Consider the following 16,301-nt stretch of genomic DNA (forward strand, 5'->3'; position numbering starts at 1 on the left):
GACCTAGGTCTACCAAGTCAGACTCCCCGAGGAGGGTGTCCAATAATTAAGTTTTAACAATTCTATGAGCATTTCAGACACTGGCTAAAGTTTGAGAAACATCCATAGAGATTTGTCAGCTTCCTCCCCCAGCTGATGTGTTGTATAAATAAAATGAGCCATTACCAATCAAAACCAGTTACAAATGAAAGAAAGCAAGTAAATATTTAGGGAAGACCAAGAACTTTTTAAATGAAAAGGGCTTAGAAATTTGTAAATCTTTGGCAGTAGGAATAATGGAAAACACTGACAAGATATATTTGGTGATGTCAAATTTAAACTATTTCTATTAATGTGAACATTTAGTGATTCCAATGTGATTTGGACTCAAAATTCTCAAAGTAATATTTAGAGAGAGAATGTATTAAGTATTTAGAATATGACCACTAATCCTAAAAATATGTGCATCTCATAATTATATGACAGGTATATCTGAGTTTATTTCTAGAAACCACAAAGGATAGAAATAACCAGAAATTAAATGTTAGTAGTGATGTTGGAATTAAAAGACGAAGAAAGTGTAAATGCAGAAAGGCACAAACTTGGTAATATTCTAAGAAAAAATGGTGGTAAAAGAGGGTGAGCATTATTAAAACTCGGATATTAAAGCATCCTAGATAAGGTAAGGAAGGAACCAATGTCTTAATTTATTGAATGATTTCAAATGTTCAAATAGAGGTTTAAGATTTTCCAAGAGTGTGTAAAAGCAGTCATCTTGACTAAATTGCTCATTAGCTTATGTTGGGAAATAACACCAAATATCATTTCCGCTAATACTCTTTTCCCACGCATCCTCTCGTTAGTTTTCCCTTCCACCCACCCACTCACATCCCGTGCCAATGGTGGGGGATCACATGTATGTGTATGGTTTTCTATCTTGTGTGTGTTTAGTTGTGAATGTGTCTGTCTCCTTCCACTATTGTTTATAGGTGAGTAGTCATCTACCAAGCAACCTATGGAAGGGTCTATAGTACATTTTTTAAATGTACATATTCTCACAAATTAAGGCACCTCCAAGAATCACATCCTTATATCTGTCTACTAGAGGGAATTTATTAACTTAACAATTGTTTCCTTTGCTAAATTTATAATAGGAGAAAACACATTTTCCCTCTGTTTACAAAAGTGTGTTATACCAAAATGTGAAATAAAACAAATGGGATGATGACATTAAAATGAATTTGACAGAGATGTCCATTGAATAGCCTCTGGCAGGATTAAAACATAATTTGAATTTCACCTGACTTCTCAAGGTAATGTATGTTGCAGAGAGAAAAACTACATTTTCAAATAAAAAAAGTTTCCATGTACTCAGGTAATTGCTAAATCTAATGGCATTATTTTGGCTAAAAGGAAATAATTGATAGTCCCCTGGGGGGGTAGGAATTTACATGTCTTTCTTTGCTTCTCCTATATGCAATTTCCTTATAAATCTAAACTTTTCAAAATGGCCCCAACTGTGTTCAACATTAAAGGAGAAGCAGCAACACGTTCAGAGCCACAAAATTCAGGATAATGTGATTAAATTACATTTATGGAGGGAGAATTGGCTCAAATAATCTGAGGTGTTGAAGTGAAAATTATCTAAAATGGAAGTAGCAATCAAAAAGTACTCCTACAGATCTTAGTCTGACAGAAAGCACAAAAGAACAGGAAGATACTTGAGCACATTTCTGAAGTATGGAATATTAGCCTTGAGTAATAGAAGAAACCAATTTTTGCTAAAACAAACTGATAATATATATACAGTGCTACTGGGTAGATATAAACCAAATAGTAATTTGACAGTAGTATCTACATTTTATTCTCTTGTTTTATACTATTGAATGTATATTTCAAAAAACAGGCTCAAACTGATTAACACTTGCTGGAATAAATATATTTTTCTAGTCTAAATAAGCTGTCTATTTAACGTTATAAAGCAGGCATTGCAGAACTGATTAACACACTAATTATGCAAACTAGAGATTGCAAAGAAGCAGAAAATAACAAGGACCATGGATACAGTTCCTGCTTGACCTCATGCATCAGTGTAGGTTTGCAAACAGTCCAGAAAGTTTAAGATTTATGAGATGAAAAGTTAAGAAAGTGAATGAGGATTTCTAAGTCCTATGTGGGGTTTGACCAGTTGGCAGAAATGAGTTTTGCTGGCTAGAGACAGCTGTTCTTATTTAGAGGTGGAACTGGAATTCTTAGAGTGTGATATCAAAATCTAGTACCTTCACATCCTCTTTCAATCTGTCCATTGCAGAAAAGGGCATCTGAGATGAGGTCTGGAAGCCGTCCATTTAAATCAACTGAAGCCAGGCAGCCTTGAAAGCCCTCCTTGGCATGGACGAGTTTCGGCAAGGATTTGTATGTTTCTTTTGCCACTCCTCCTATATACAAGTCACCTGTGGGAAGATCAAAGTTTTGATCACAAAAGTAACTTCAAACATACCGTAGGACAGGGAAAAAATAGTGAGGTTTCATTTTCATTAAATTAATTAAAAAACTAAATCTATAACTACATATTTTCCTAAAACTACAAAACAATAATAAAAGTGTTTGAAGAATCCATGAACACTAGAAGAAATTCCTAGAAGCTATTCCCACAGAGAATGAGTTCCATACGGTGTGGCCAAGTAGAAGGAACATGGACCATGAAGTTGCACATTCCTATAGTGAAATCCAAGCCTGAGCCTGGATATTTCCAAATCTGTGGCTTTGATGATGTTTTTTTTTCCCTTCTGTTTCTCTGATCATCAGTAGCCTCATTTCCAAAATAGGAAGAATAAAACCTATTCCATAGGGTTATATTAGAAATTAGATAAAATATAGAAAATTTCCTATATTTTAAAATGTAAAATATATTAAAATAAATATGATATTTTATAATAAAATATGTAGTAGACATTCAATAGTTGTCATTAAATCTACCTTCTACTTAGACAAGTCTGGGTCTTTCATTTAGTTAGAAGTTCAACCAATTCTCTCTGGGGTCTAAAATTACTTTTTTATTATGGCTAAGCCCATTATCTTTGCTCATATCTATCTTATTCACGAACTCACTCCCACAATAGTTTGGATATACCTGAATATTGTGTCCTCTTTTGGTATTTCTTCTTTAGATAGTTATACCACTTTGAATTCTTTATGTTGCACTCCATTATCAATTAATTTTCCCCAATTTTATTGCAGTTTCTAAGGGAACACCTTTGTCATCTTTATGCCTCTGAGTTTATGTCACTACTTTAAAAAATAAATTGCAATACATGTTTGATTCTGTTTCCTTTCCTATCATAGATTATTCACCACATCTAAATGGCATTGAGTATGTGTCATTAATGGAATAGAGTCCACTAAATAATTAATCCATGAAGAACATAAGAAAGGTGAGCCCCAAATTCCATAATATATTGCCCCTGATTACAAATTCTGCTAAACATACTTTGTTTGGCTGCTTCTCTTTTTATTGCCACTTGAATTTTCTCTAACATTAATGATTCTATCTAACTTTCATGCCACTTGATACCTTTTCCACATTTTAACACATACTCCCTACATTCTTAGTGTTTATCTAGACCTCTTTGTGTTGTCTTCATGGACTTGGGAGCAAGGAGAACTGACACGGTTGCCGATGCTCTTGCTGTTTATTTTGTTGTGAGCAATAAAGTCCTTAGTTTCTGACCCAGAAACCTCATGTGTTCTGCTAGCATCCATGATACAGTAATAAGCTAACCTATTAGCTTGTAGGTAGAGTAAAATCAATCCACAGGTATAACAGTCTTGAATTATACTGATGAGTACACTGAGCTTGCTGAACGTCACGTAACCATAACAACTAAGAACTTAGGTCCCTGACCTAAGGCTCTAAGTATTACATTAGGATATCTCATTAATCCACCTAATTTGTACCGAAGGTAAGTACCACCTCTTAAATAACAGAAAACACCTACTGACTATTAACTACAAATATTAAAAGATAGCATATTCTTGGTCTAATATGGAATACTATTTTTGAAATACCTAATTTTTTTCTGCATATTTTCTTTTTCTCCTTAGAGTTTCCTCTCTTACATTTCAAGCCATTGTGCTTTAGTTGCCTCAGAAAAGGGATATGAATCATACACTAAATATATAACATTATCTTCTTATATTTGAGTCTTAAAAGCCAAGAATTTTAGAGGAGTGAAATAGATAGAATGTACAGGCGGTTACATAAGACCAAAGCTTCCCTGCCTCCCCTGTGGGTAAGCAGGACAGAAAGTGAGAGAAAACATGTGAACATAGTCAGTGGTAAATGCTCCAAAGAAGACACAGTGCTCTAATTTGAGGGCTGAGCTGCAGGGGATGTTAAAATCTCAGGTAGGCTTATGGGGTCATGTTGATCTTTGTGCATTTCCTCAAGACAGCCCAGAAGCGACAGTGAGATCCTTGAGAAGAAATGGCTGTTTTGTAAGTTTAGACAAGCTGAGAGTTTGGACAGGCTCACAGAACTTCCCATATTCCACTGCGGTGTGGGAGAAACAGAACAGTTCCCTGAGCGGCACAAAAATAAGCAGAAAATGACTGACCTGAAGGGGTCATGCCTGCAAGAATGAAGGTGCTGGTTAGCAATTCAGTGGGCACCTGAGCTATAAATATAGAATATCCACGATCAGCTCCTGCACAATCTCTCTCTACCTCCCCCCAAACTGGTACACTGGGAAGTCCCCCACACCAATTAATTCAGACACGATCCCAGGGAAATAAGGGAACTAAAATTGCCTGAGATTATATTTTTCCCTAACTCAACAAATCAGAGCTCAAAGTAGAAACCAAGGTGAGTTACAGAAAAAATAAAGTTGGATTTCTTGCACATCTGAGATTGTGGGCTGAGATTTATTCTGTTACATTTCAAATGCCAAGGCAAGGAAATGCTCCCTGCATTCATTTATGAAACTAAATTTGTTAGGAAAATTCAGCTTTCCTCCAGACCTAATAAATGTCGTTGAATAAAGAATTCTTGGCACTGGTTCAGATAGAGAACTTAGTACTGAGTCAGGGATGAGACACTATATATTTGATAACCAATCTTGGTTGGTTTTTTTTTTTGTGATTATAACCTCCTTGAGGAGAGAGACTGTGTCTGTTTTAGATTCTCCCACTGGGATACCTGCACAGTGGGCACTCAGATATTTGTCATCCACCTGAGGGATTGAGGTCACAGTACAAAAGAAGAAAGAATGGTAAGGCAACACATGGGGAGAGAGCTAATTCTAAATGCATTTACCTCCTTTCCCCACTTCCTGCCACAATCCTTTCTTCCTGTTAGCAAACTTACTGGTTGAACTTTTAAAGCTTACTAAAGGAAAGTAGTAAGTTTTCCCTTATGTTATTAAAGAGCAGAAAATATTGATTCGAGCTACGCAGGATACAAGCCTCCGACACACCAAGGTGGAGACAGACGGTTGGGGTTGTACGTACGGGCATCACTCTCAGTTTCATTACTGAACCTGCACTTAGCACCACCACCTAACACTGTCCTTATAAACCCTTCATAGAGCAGATAGTGGTCTAAAGTCCCCTGCTGGGTTGCCACACCAAGAGAACAAAGAAAACCCTTAAGTGGCCTGAGACCCGCGTAGCATCAGCACTCCATCAAAGATGCAGTTTCTCCTTTTGATCCTTGGGGTGGTAGAGAGTAAATGACCCATTAGCACTAATGGAATCTTGCAGGCAACATCCTGTGCACAGGAAAGAGGATATGCTTTTTAATGACCCTCGTGTGAGCAAGAGCCGGGATGGACATCTAGTAAGAGCCAGTTTTCTATAGACTGGAAGCCATCCTGTTACCCTTTCTTCAAACTAGAGTGCTTTTTATTCAGATCGCTTAAGCAGATTACATCTGCAATTGACAAGACAACAATAGAGTCGGGGCATTTTTAGCAGAAGATGCAGAAAATGTGTATAAATAAAGCCAGATAACCTTAAACATCTGAGGAGTGTTTTTTTTTAACCTCAGAAATACCCGTATCTTCGGCACTAGTGCATATATATGCATATGATCTAAGGTGATAGCACAAGTATCCACCCGCTGGTAATTGGGCAGTAATGAGTAGGGGAGAGTGCACAGGCTTCTCAGTTTGATCTACTACAAATCCTGGCTCTGCCATGCACTGGTTGCCTCAGTGTAGGCATGTTGTCACATAACCTCTTTAAAAGTCAGATTTTACATCAGTGAAATAGTTCACAATGCCTACCTATGAGGATTATAAGAATGTGTGTCAGCACTGGGAGACAGCATGTATTCAGCCCATCAGTGCTACTGGTGTGGTTGTGGTGGTATGTCTGGTGAGCACTGTACATCTGTAAGGTATCTCATTCTATGTTCCTTGCACTGAGATACAGAAGAGTCAATCCAGGTCGCCCCCTTGTTTCTAGTGTTGAGATGTCAAAGTTGCACATCTTATTTTACTTGATTTAGTTTGCAGTAATCTCTGTACTACGAGTGTCTTGTACTATGTTGTAAGCAGCTCCAGAGGCTCTGTGGACATTTTCAGTGTGGAACCCAGCAGCACTGAAGCTGGTAACAGAAGCAGGACAGTTGCTTGATAAGTATCTCCTTATGCAATATAAACAGATTAAGAAACACAAGAATGATATGAAGTCCAAGGGTCAGTTGGAAGCTTCATGCCAAATGAGCCTTATAAGATCAGAGAAATAAAAGGCTTTTATGGATTTTGATTGTAAAGTAGAGCATCGTGGGAGAGTGAAGACCGGAAGAAAATATAGGGTACATTATGCAGTGATGACATAAATATTGGTGGCAGGCATGGAAAACAGCACAGGTGCACCATGAAGACAAAATGAATCAGTATTCAGAAAAGAGCATAAAGGGCCCAACTTAGCTGAAAGGGAGAATTTTTCAAAGGGCCCCTGGTAAATAGTATTGAATAAGTAAAATCAAAGGAAAGGCTTGCGTAACACAATGGAATTTATGACTACTGATTTAAAAACAAAACAAAGAAATTTTAAAAAAGCCACACCAACTACGAAATGAGGAAATTTGAAGCAGCAGCAATTTAAAAAGAAGAAATAAAATTATACATTTAACATTAACCTCATGGAAATTGAGTAGGAATATTCTATAGCGATCAGACGGTGTAAACCGGGGGCTTAGGGAAGAGGTGGTGGGGCTGTAAGGCATGGCTTGGGAGCCATCAACAAAAGAGAGATGAAGTGATGTAAGAAGTTTCTCTTAAAAACGGGAGCATAAGGCAATTAGATCAAGGACTCCAAGGTCTGCCTTACAGCAGCAGAAAGCAAGCATCAGGTATAATTAGTTCTTTGACTCAGCTTTCCTGTTTATTCACATGGATTTTTTTGGTGCCTCTTAAACATCTCACTTTCGTTCCAATTTAAAAAGAACATGCATAAAAAGGACAACTGCTTTGTAGATTTGGATAGCTAAAACTCTAAGGAAACTTAAGGAGGCTCCAGCAGTTTCTTATGAGTGGTATTTGGGGGGCGGAAAGTTGAGGTAATGCACATTACTTTGCTTTCATTTTGGCTGGATTTGAGAAAGTACAGTTCTAGAGTCTTTTGACGTGAGAGGACTGGACTTGGGACAGCAAATCTCGGGGCAACTCTAACTTTTCTCTCAAATCTTGGGATGGGTGAGAAGAAAAGTTACACTTAGGCTGGAATAGCTTCTGAGAGTCATTCAGCAGGAAAGACACATTCTACTACTTCAGGGAACAAAGTCTGCCTCCATATTTGTATCATCTTTAATTTTAATCTTTTGCTGCACAGCCACCCATGAATATCTTCATGTCAGATCTTGACCATATACCTTCATACAGTGTTTCTTTGGGAGGCAAAGGGAATCCAAACCACTTTTTAGAAAAGGAGTGCCCTATTAGATAGAAGAAGAATCATCTATCATCCTTGAGGAGCAAACAGTCATTTATTTACTTAATAAGGCTTTTCGTGGTTTTGTTTTTTTCTGAAAAGAAAGCAGAGGTCACTGTTTCCTGTGATGGTTTAGTAAATGATATTCATGTATTGAAAGTAAAAGCATGAGAAGTTATTGATATTTCTGCAACACATTTGAGATTAAAGGTAGACAAATGGAAATTTTTATAATAAACCACTAATAAACCATACATGATAATGAAAAGCAAACATGACCTAAATAAAGACCACGTCTGAGTTTAAAGCACACCAATATTCAAAACTGAAGTTCAAGTTGGCAATCCAAGTAGATGTTTTGTTCTGAGATACCAGATCTGTGCTCTTGATAGATTTCTATGAAAAAAAGGTGAGGTTAATTTTAGAAACTCCACGATGCTCAGCAGTGACCAGTTTGATTCACTAGTTATGTCCTTTTATGCCTCGGTCTTCCTTGGTACATTAAGGGTTTAATCCTAGAGTAACCTGTTTTTACTTTTGCAGGAAATGCCTGTGAGTCCTTATTCTTAGGCCTGTCCTGACTTTCTAAGTTCAGTCTAAAATGAAACCATCATCTTTCCCCTTGCTGGAGAACTATGTCTAGACTTCCCTGTTTTATAGCAATCATATTTCTAGTCTCCCTGTTACCCAAAATGAAATTTCGAAACCATTTTTAACTTCATTCTGTATCCCACACCTTACATTCAAACTATTGCCAATTATCCGGACATTTGTCTCTCCCTTTTCATTTCCTTTTCCAGTCCTTGTCCCTCTCTCCCCCTGTACACCTTTCATGCAGTAACTTATTTTCTCTGGTCCCTGCCTCTCTCCATCCTCCTCATCAACACCATATCAGTCTCCCCACTGTGGCTGATTTCTTCAATACCTCCCTCTCTCTTTGCAATAAAACCTCGAGTTAACAATGTTCAGGACTTTGAATTACCCAGCCTTAGTAACTTTCCCTAAACTTTGGACAATCTTTCTCCAAAGACTTTTGCCTGGCAGAGAGTTAAGAAAACATCAATCCTCTCTCTGTACCTAACTTTAGTCAAACTGTATTTCTCCTCATTTTTCCTATACTGCATGTCCATGTCCATGTCGTTCTGCCATGAAGGCCTTTCCTCTTCCAGTGTTCCATCTCAAAATGCATCCAAACTGGGGGGCTCAACTAAAGTTCCTCCTTGTTAATGTAGTAATTTCCCCAGTCATAAGCAAGTATGATTTTTGAATTCCCCATTGCATTTGAACCTTTTTCTGACAATTACTATTTCTTCCCTAGCTCTTTGTGTGGATGTTTTATCTACCATCATTCTGTCAGTTCCTAAAGAAATGGTTATGAATCACGCATCTCTATATTCCCATTTTCACTTAGTAGGGAGTCAACGATTACTTGCTCACTTATGGAAAAACGGATAAATTAGCATGCTGTATTCAATAAATGATCACTTAAGGAGGTTGTAGGGAAGATTTTTATGGGTGAGCCACTCATTTATTCTTGGTTCCCTCCTCTTGAGGAATAATAATGAATGAAGTTAATTCTGGGGGAAATGTTTCTTCTATTGACCCCCTTCTTGAACATGCATCTAATTCATTGAAAAAATTCAATGCAGTGGCATTTTTTCCCCAAGTCTCATAGAGTAACTCATGACCAATTTTAACTGGCATATATTGAATTTATTTGTAGGGAGAGGCAGGCAAAGATAGAAGCACAGAAACAGTTTATGGTATCAGTGCGTGATAAAGAACCTCTTCCTGAGTCGTCTTCTGCAGTTAAAATAAGTACCAATGCCTCATTGGGAAATACAATTCCAGCCTACCCTGGCCCTCTACTGCATTCTATCTCTGACCATTCTGTCAGTCTCTGTGTTGCCCCATCTATAAATGTGACCTAACTCAGGTGGCTTCCCCACAGGCGCAATTTGCATTGTGGACACTTTCCATTATTTCTCCAGATTCTTCTCTGTCACCTTGGCATAAAGCAAAGCAAGAATTTACTGTGTGTGGCCACAGAACAGAGCCAAACTAACTGCAGGAAACCCTGACGCTCTGCCCCGTAAAACCTGTTAATCCCAATGTGCAGTTCTGTGGGTTTGCAGATGCCTCACTCCGTCTAGCAACCACTCACAGACTTCTGGGATTAGAGTCCTTCCAGTCTGTTGTAACTACCTTAGTTCCTTGCCACCCACCGATGTTCCTTACCCTACAGGTTCCCTCACCCAACAGTATACTGTGTTTTGCTAAAAATACTTTGAATTTTACAAAAATCACCGAGACAACTGAATTGAAATATGTAAAGCCCTGTTTGAGTGAGAGAGGGCCTCTTCTCTGCCTGGACGCCTTGGTAACTAGGGTCAAGCACTGCCATGGCCAAAACCAGAAGAGGCAGCTCTGACTTTATTATTACAACAGTAACTGTCATTGGCGCAGTACTCTAAGCTTTACTAAGTTTACACCTACACATGTATTGTTTCATTCGGTTTCTGCCTGGTTGTAACAGGGTGCAGCCGAGGGGGTGGCAAATAAGAACTTGTAACAAGGTCCAGAGCTCAAGGTGTACAGGAAATATTAGAAAAAAATATATAAGATGTCCTCACCCCCACAAGTCTGAGTTGGGGAATGGGGCACATGGAGCAGGGCCATTCAGAGTTGTCTTGTACAGCAACAGCTTTGCAGCTAACCTCTGGCATGGTCATTTAACATATCTATAGCCCTGAACTGGTTTCATAGATATGTTAAATAGTTGTGGCTGTGCTTTGAGCCAGGGGGTGGGTGTGACTTCCACCCAAGATGTAACTGGGAAGCCACTCCCCCTGGTTATAGCACCTGCATGACAGTTTGGAGATGACTGACTCCATGTCATGGGGCCACACCGGTCCAGACTCACTGTGGCAGCCCAGTAAAGCTGGGAGAATACAGGAATGCTGGCAGGTGTAACTCATTGTAGGAGTTGGAAATGGGGCTTCAGAGGAAGATCAGGGCAGGGACTTAAACCCCGACAGGGCAGCCATGCAAGGGAGAACCACACAGCTTTGGGAGAGCACCCATGGCTTTGGCTGCTCCCTTTTGCCACGTGGCTTAGGAAGCAGGAGAGACTTTGGAAGAAAAGGGGTGAAAGGACTCTTGCTGGTGGGCCATGAGAAGGTGCCACATGGCTTTGGATTAACTGGAGATCATGGCAGTGGCACAGCTGATGGTGCCGGGAGCCCTAATCACAAACTTCTACTTTTCCTAAGATGCGGTACCCCAGACTGGGCAGAGGGCGAAGGACTGCGTGTGTTTGTGGGTGTTCTAAAGAACTTTAGTCTGTATAGCTTTTTTAAAAAGATTTTATTTATTTATCTTTAAAGGGGAAGGAGAAACATCAATGTATGGTTGCCTCTAGTGTATCCCCTGCTGGGAACTGCCCTGCAGGGAACTGGCCTGCAACCCACGCATGTCCCCTGACTGGGAATCGAACCTCGATCGTGTGGTTCACAGGTCCGCACTCAATCCACTGAGCTACATCAGCCAGGGCTAGTCTGTATAACTTTCAAATAAATAATAATTGCTTTCCTTTCACCAATCTCTGGCACTGAGAGACGTTTTTCCTCTGGCAGAGCGAACCTAGCACAGGGGAGGAACCCCTGGACAAAAGGGGGGGTTGTATCGTTCAGCACCTCCCACCCTGGTCTGTTCTGTAACATGGTGAGCCATAAAACAAACAAAAGTCATGAATGCATGTCACCGATGAAGATACTATGGCTCAAGGCTGCAGTGCCAGAGAATGGCAAGGCTGATTCCAAGCTCTGGTCCCCTGCAACTATGGTCATCTTCACTTAACCTACACTGGTTTACACACCATACATTCCAAGTGGCAAGTGGCCAGTTTGCAGCGCTCCACTATTCCAAAATTTAAGACCGTTTTGCAGCGTCTTGATTGGTGGAGGGAAGTAATGATAAGAACTGCTAGCAGGAGTCTGAGCAAATTACACAGAGTCTCGGAACAATGGGGGGACATTTGCATGCTGGGCAATCTCTAGAAGACAAAGTCAATCTGCTTCCACAATCATCAATATTAAGCATCAAAATTCTGACAAATGGGTAGAATTCTCAAGACTCCCAAATACGATGATTAGATATGGTAGCTACTTTTCAATCGCCTCCCACAAAGAGGTAAGAAGGGTGCCTGCGTTTATCCTTTGTCCAGCCTAATACCTGTGCGTGAACAAGTGTGGACTCCAATCCAGTTCGAGTTCAGACCCTCATGTTTGCCTGTAGGGAGGCTTTGAGAGATAATACTGACAAGATGTTTCTGGGCAGGACAGAGAAATGCTTTAGATATTCTGAACTTTCTGTTTCTAGCCGATAGTTTTGGAATAAAATTGCCCAAGGAGGAGAACATTTTTAAAAGTATGATTATAAAACTCACGAATATGAAGACAGATTTTGTTTGTGTGTTTGGCCAACGTACTGTGAGGGGAAGCTGGTGGGCATGTTAAATGGGAAATAATAAAACGAAATTGCTATGGAGGTGTATGTGGTAATCCGTCTCCTTTTAAACCCACGGTGACAGTGACGCAGCGGATGGGGCAGGAGTCCAGGCCTCTCAATTCTCACCTCGCTGACTTCGTTGCATGGCTTGGCAAATTACTTTAGGTGAAAAGGGGTTCCGATGTGTTCACTATCTGTCCTGTTTCCCCATGAGAGTGACAGCCAGTTTGGACACCTCGGACACCCTTCAGCAGCAGACAATCTGTCACCATTTCCTGTTTCATTTTCCACTCTCTGGGGTCTGCACACAGCTTACAGATGTTCCTGAGCTCATGGGTATTGTTACATCTTACTCATGCACAGTGCCTAGGTTTGAATGGTGACTTGCCCTTTCCTATTCCATCTGATCTTCATACCTACTCTTCACAACAGGCAGGGAGTTATTATTATGCTCACCTGACAGGTGAGAGAACTGCCCTTCTGAAAAGGTACGTTTCCTGCCCAAGGCGATACAACCAGTCCAAGGAGAACATTGTTACCCGGGCCTCTGAGAGCCAGGCTACCTCTTTTCCTACTGCACCACACTGCCTATTTTTACTGAAAACCATCTCAGTGACAGAAATAGAATAAGTGGGAGTTGAGAGATGACTGTTCCTGAAATTTAAAAAGACGTATAACTAGGGGGACCAGTCAGTGAACCTATGCAAACTTGTTACCTTTCCTGAGAGTTTGAGGAGATCTAGATAACTATTTGGCTTTCTCTCTTTTCTAAAATAGCTTTTCAGATTTCCCCCAGAATTTTCTATTTCAAAACCCAGGGACATTTATTTTGTGTAGGGAGCTTTAGTGGTGTACAGGGAAGGCACAAAAAGAGCAGCTTCCCTGTAACAATGGCCTCTTTCATGCAGGTCAGAAAACGGCACCTGCTCTCCACTGGGATATTCAGGATAAAAGAGGGTGAAGCCCACAGTGGTCTCCTGGAAAGCTTGAAAGAACAATGAGGTACAAAGCACACAAAAACTTGACAGACATCGACAGAAAACTTCTAATGTATTATGAGCTTCACATAGTTGGGGAAAACTCTTTATTTTTTCCTTAACTAGTTAAACTTTTCTGTATATTTTTTTCTAAGAAGGGATTCCTTCTGTGTCTGAAAGATAGAATATTCTTAATCAGGTCAGCATGTCCCCAGGGAATAGTACCATCCCCTCAGGCACATCTCCAAATACTTTGTCCTTTTACCATTTAAATTATTCTTAAGGAGAAATGCAAATAGTTAACTGCAATGATCAAAAGAAGGGGCAGGGGAACTTGCCCAAAGGCTAGGAAAATGAAGACCTTTAATAGTTAAATGGATTAGCAAACAGTCCTCTGGCACCAGCTGATGATTTGTTGACTAATTGGCCAATCTCCAATCATCCAACCACGTGCTTCGTAGGCCTGTTTTAAGCATCTGTAAATGTGAGTGTTCTATAGACTTTAAGGACATTAAGGACATTCAGCAACTAAAACTTTTGGCTGTAGTATGCGAGCAAAACTTCAGGGGCTAAGTGGATTATCTATATGTTTATACAAAGCATAGGTGTGGGAAGAACATGTAGAAAGTGAAAATAGAAATATCCAGTTCTTCTGCAATTACCAAAAGTGACATTTCAGCACTGCACATGGTAGCAAAAAAGAAGTTTGAAGAGCTAAGTTAAATAGGGTGGAGCAAAAGTAGCTTTACAGTTATGGATATGTAAACAGTTTATTCTTGTATTACTTATTATTGTATTATTTTTCATGTGAACAACTGTAAACCTACTTGTGCCCCACTCTGCATATGAAGGAGGAAATATGTTTTATTATATGACATTTTACCACAAGATGGAAAAAGCACTACCTTTCCCTCTAGATACTCACGAGGAAAACCCTTCTAATACATTGGCAAACGTATATAGTGGGACCCAAATCCTTCTACAGACTTGGGTTCAAAGTCTATTCTGGGCAACTCCACCTTGCCGAGTCTCCATTTCCTCACGTGTAAGATAAGAGCACTGATACCTCATTTGTCTGATTGTTGTAAAGACTAAGAGACTATACTTGTGAAACAGAACATCACAACTGAAGTTCTGACCAAAGCACCAGCACTAAGACAATGTGCATCTGAGACAGGCACCCAAGTGCAGAAGTTACAAAGGAAAGATAAATACTGGTGGCCAGCCCTTGAACTCTCAGATCCATCAAGGTCATCATCATCTTAAAAACAGTAAAAAGGGTCAGAAATTGGAAAGAATGATGCCTACGAATATTTTTGAAGTAGGTCTTACTATGCACGAAACTTGTACTACTGTCCCCTAAAGGGAGACCACGTTCTAGCTACAGCTTAGTGAGAAGCTCTCAAGTCTCCTGGACAACTTGCTTTGTTTCCTGCCGTTGCAGGCTAGAGGCCTAGTGCCTGGCACCGGGAATGGGTGGCACCTGAAGCCTGCGAAGGCTAGTGGGGACAAACAGTGCAGGGACATATCTCACGGGCAGGTGTGGGCCCCACGTGCAAGGAGAGAGAGGTAAGCGGCACTGCCTGGGGACAGCGCAGACACCAGCAGCATGAGGCTCGTGGAAGTAACAGAAGGCTTGACCACTTCACGGGGTTTACGGGCAGAAGGGCCCAGCCCAGGACCTTGGGAAAACCCAGGAAAGCACTATGAAAGGAGGAATGAGCTTGAGGGAATTGCCGGACCAGGAGTCTGAAGTCAGTAGATGTCCCTACTCTGCCAGCTATGGGGAGACAAGAGCAGGGGGGGCAGAGCTGAGCCTGCCCCTTCCCTGCCTGCAACCGGCCACAGCAGACGCCAGCCTCGCATTTCGGTTTTCAGCAATAGCTTAGATTGGACAGTTATTTAAACTTTTGAATTAAAGGTGTTTAGTAATGTAAAATAATTATAGAATTGTCTTAAAAATGAGCCCACGCAGTTCTTTAAACCGGTATATGGTACAAATACCTCAAGAAAATACTGGGTTGGCCAAAAAGTCTGTTTTTTCTTCCCTGTAAAATAAAAGATATTTTTCATTTTTACTAGTAACTTTATTGATTTGGATATTTTGAGTATGTTGGCTATCTCCCACTAGCTGCGAAATATCTCCCAATGCATAAGACAGCCCCACAGCAAAGAATTATTTGAAATGTCAATAGTACCAAGAAACTTCACAAACCACACTGACAGCCTTAATCAGTCACAGAACCTTCCCCATGCACGGCACATTTTAAAAAAAATTGTTTCAATTGCAGCTTTAGCTTTCTTGAAATAATAAAGCATAATGCACCAAAAATGTGGTATATTTTCTTCCATCTTCAATGTTAAAATGGCTATACAAATATTACCCATTTTGATAAGTTTTTTAAATGCACTCTGCTATAACAGCTGTCACAGTACAATCTAACAAAAATGTTTTGAGTGAAATTAAAGGCAACTAAGCACTACTAGAGCCATCATATGGAAAAAAGTAATGAACTTTTTGGCCAACCCAATATTTTAAATTAGCAGTTTGAAGTAAAAAAAAAATGTAGCTTGATTATATTCAAATACCATACATACTTAATTTAATAATTTCACTTTTAAACCTTTAACACAGTGTCTGACCTATAGGTACTCAATAGATGGCATTATTCATTGAGTTAATTACAACAATGATGACAATAATGAATGCGGTTTAATACAACTCTGTATAGTGAGCAAAGATGCTGAACCACAAGACAATTCCTCTCACAGAGACACTCAGTTTTACACACCAACATCACTGTGCATGATGCACACTTGAGTCCCAGTGGAAGTACAAACAACTACGTCACAGACCATTGAGTTTCTCAAAAATAGATGGAGTTATGCATGTTCAGTTCA

General features: G+C 39.9%; 1 protein-coding gene across 19 annotated transcripts in view; it reads right to left on the minus strand.

Annotated features, from left to right (window-relative positions):
- The window catches only part of NRXN1 (neurexin 1), a 1,104,034-nt gene that overhangs the window by 535,328 nt on the left and 552,405 nt on the right, over positions 1-16,301 (minus strand). For all 19 annotated transcript variants that reach the window (XM_053667086.1, XM_053667087.1, XM_037161205.2 and 16 more), the window contains one exon: positions 2,259-2,432. In XM_053667086.1, the coding sequence (XP_053523061.1) occupies positions 2,259-2,432 (174 nt within the window). The remainder of the gene's footprint in view (positions 1-2,258; positions 2,433-16,301) is intronic.

The sequence above is a fragment of the Artibeus jamaicensis genome, unplaced genomic scaffold (assembly GCF_021234435.1).
Source record: "Artibeus jamaicensis isolate MK-2021 breed Jamaican fruit bat unplaced genomic scaffold, CSHL_Jam_final contig_465, whole genome shotgun sequence".
NCBI lineage: Eukaryota > Metazoa > Chordata > Mammalia > Chiroptera > Phyllostomidae > Artibeus > Artibeus jamaicensis.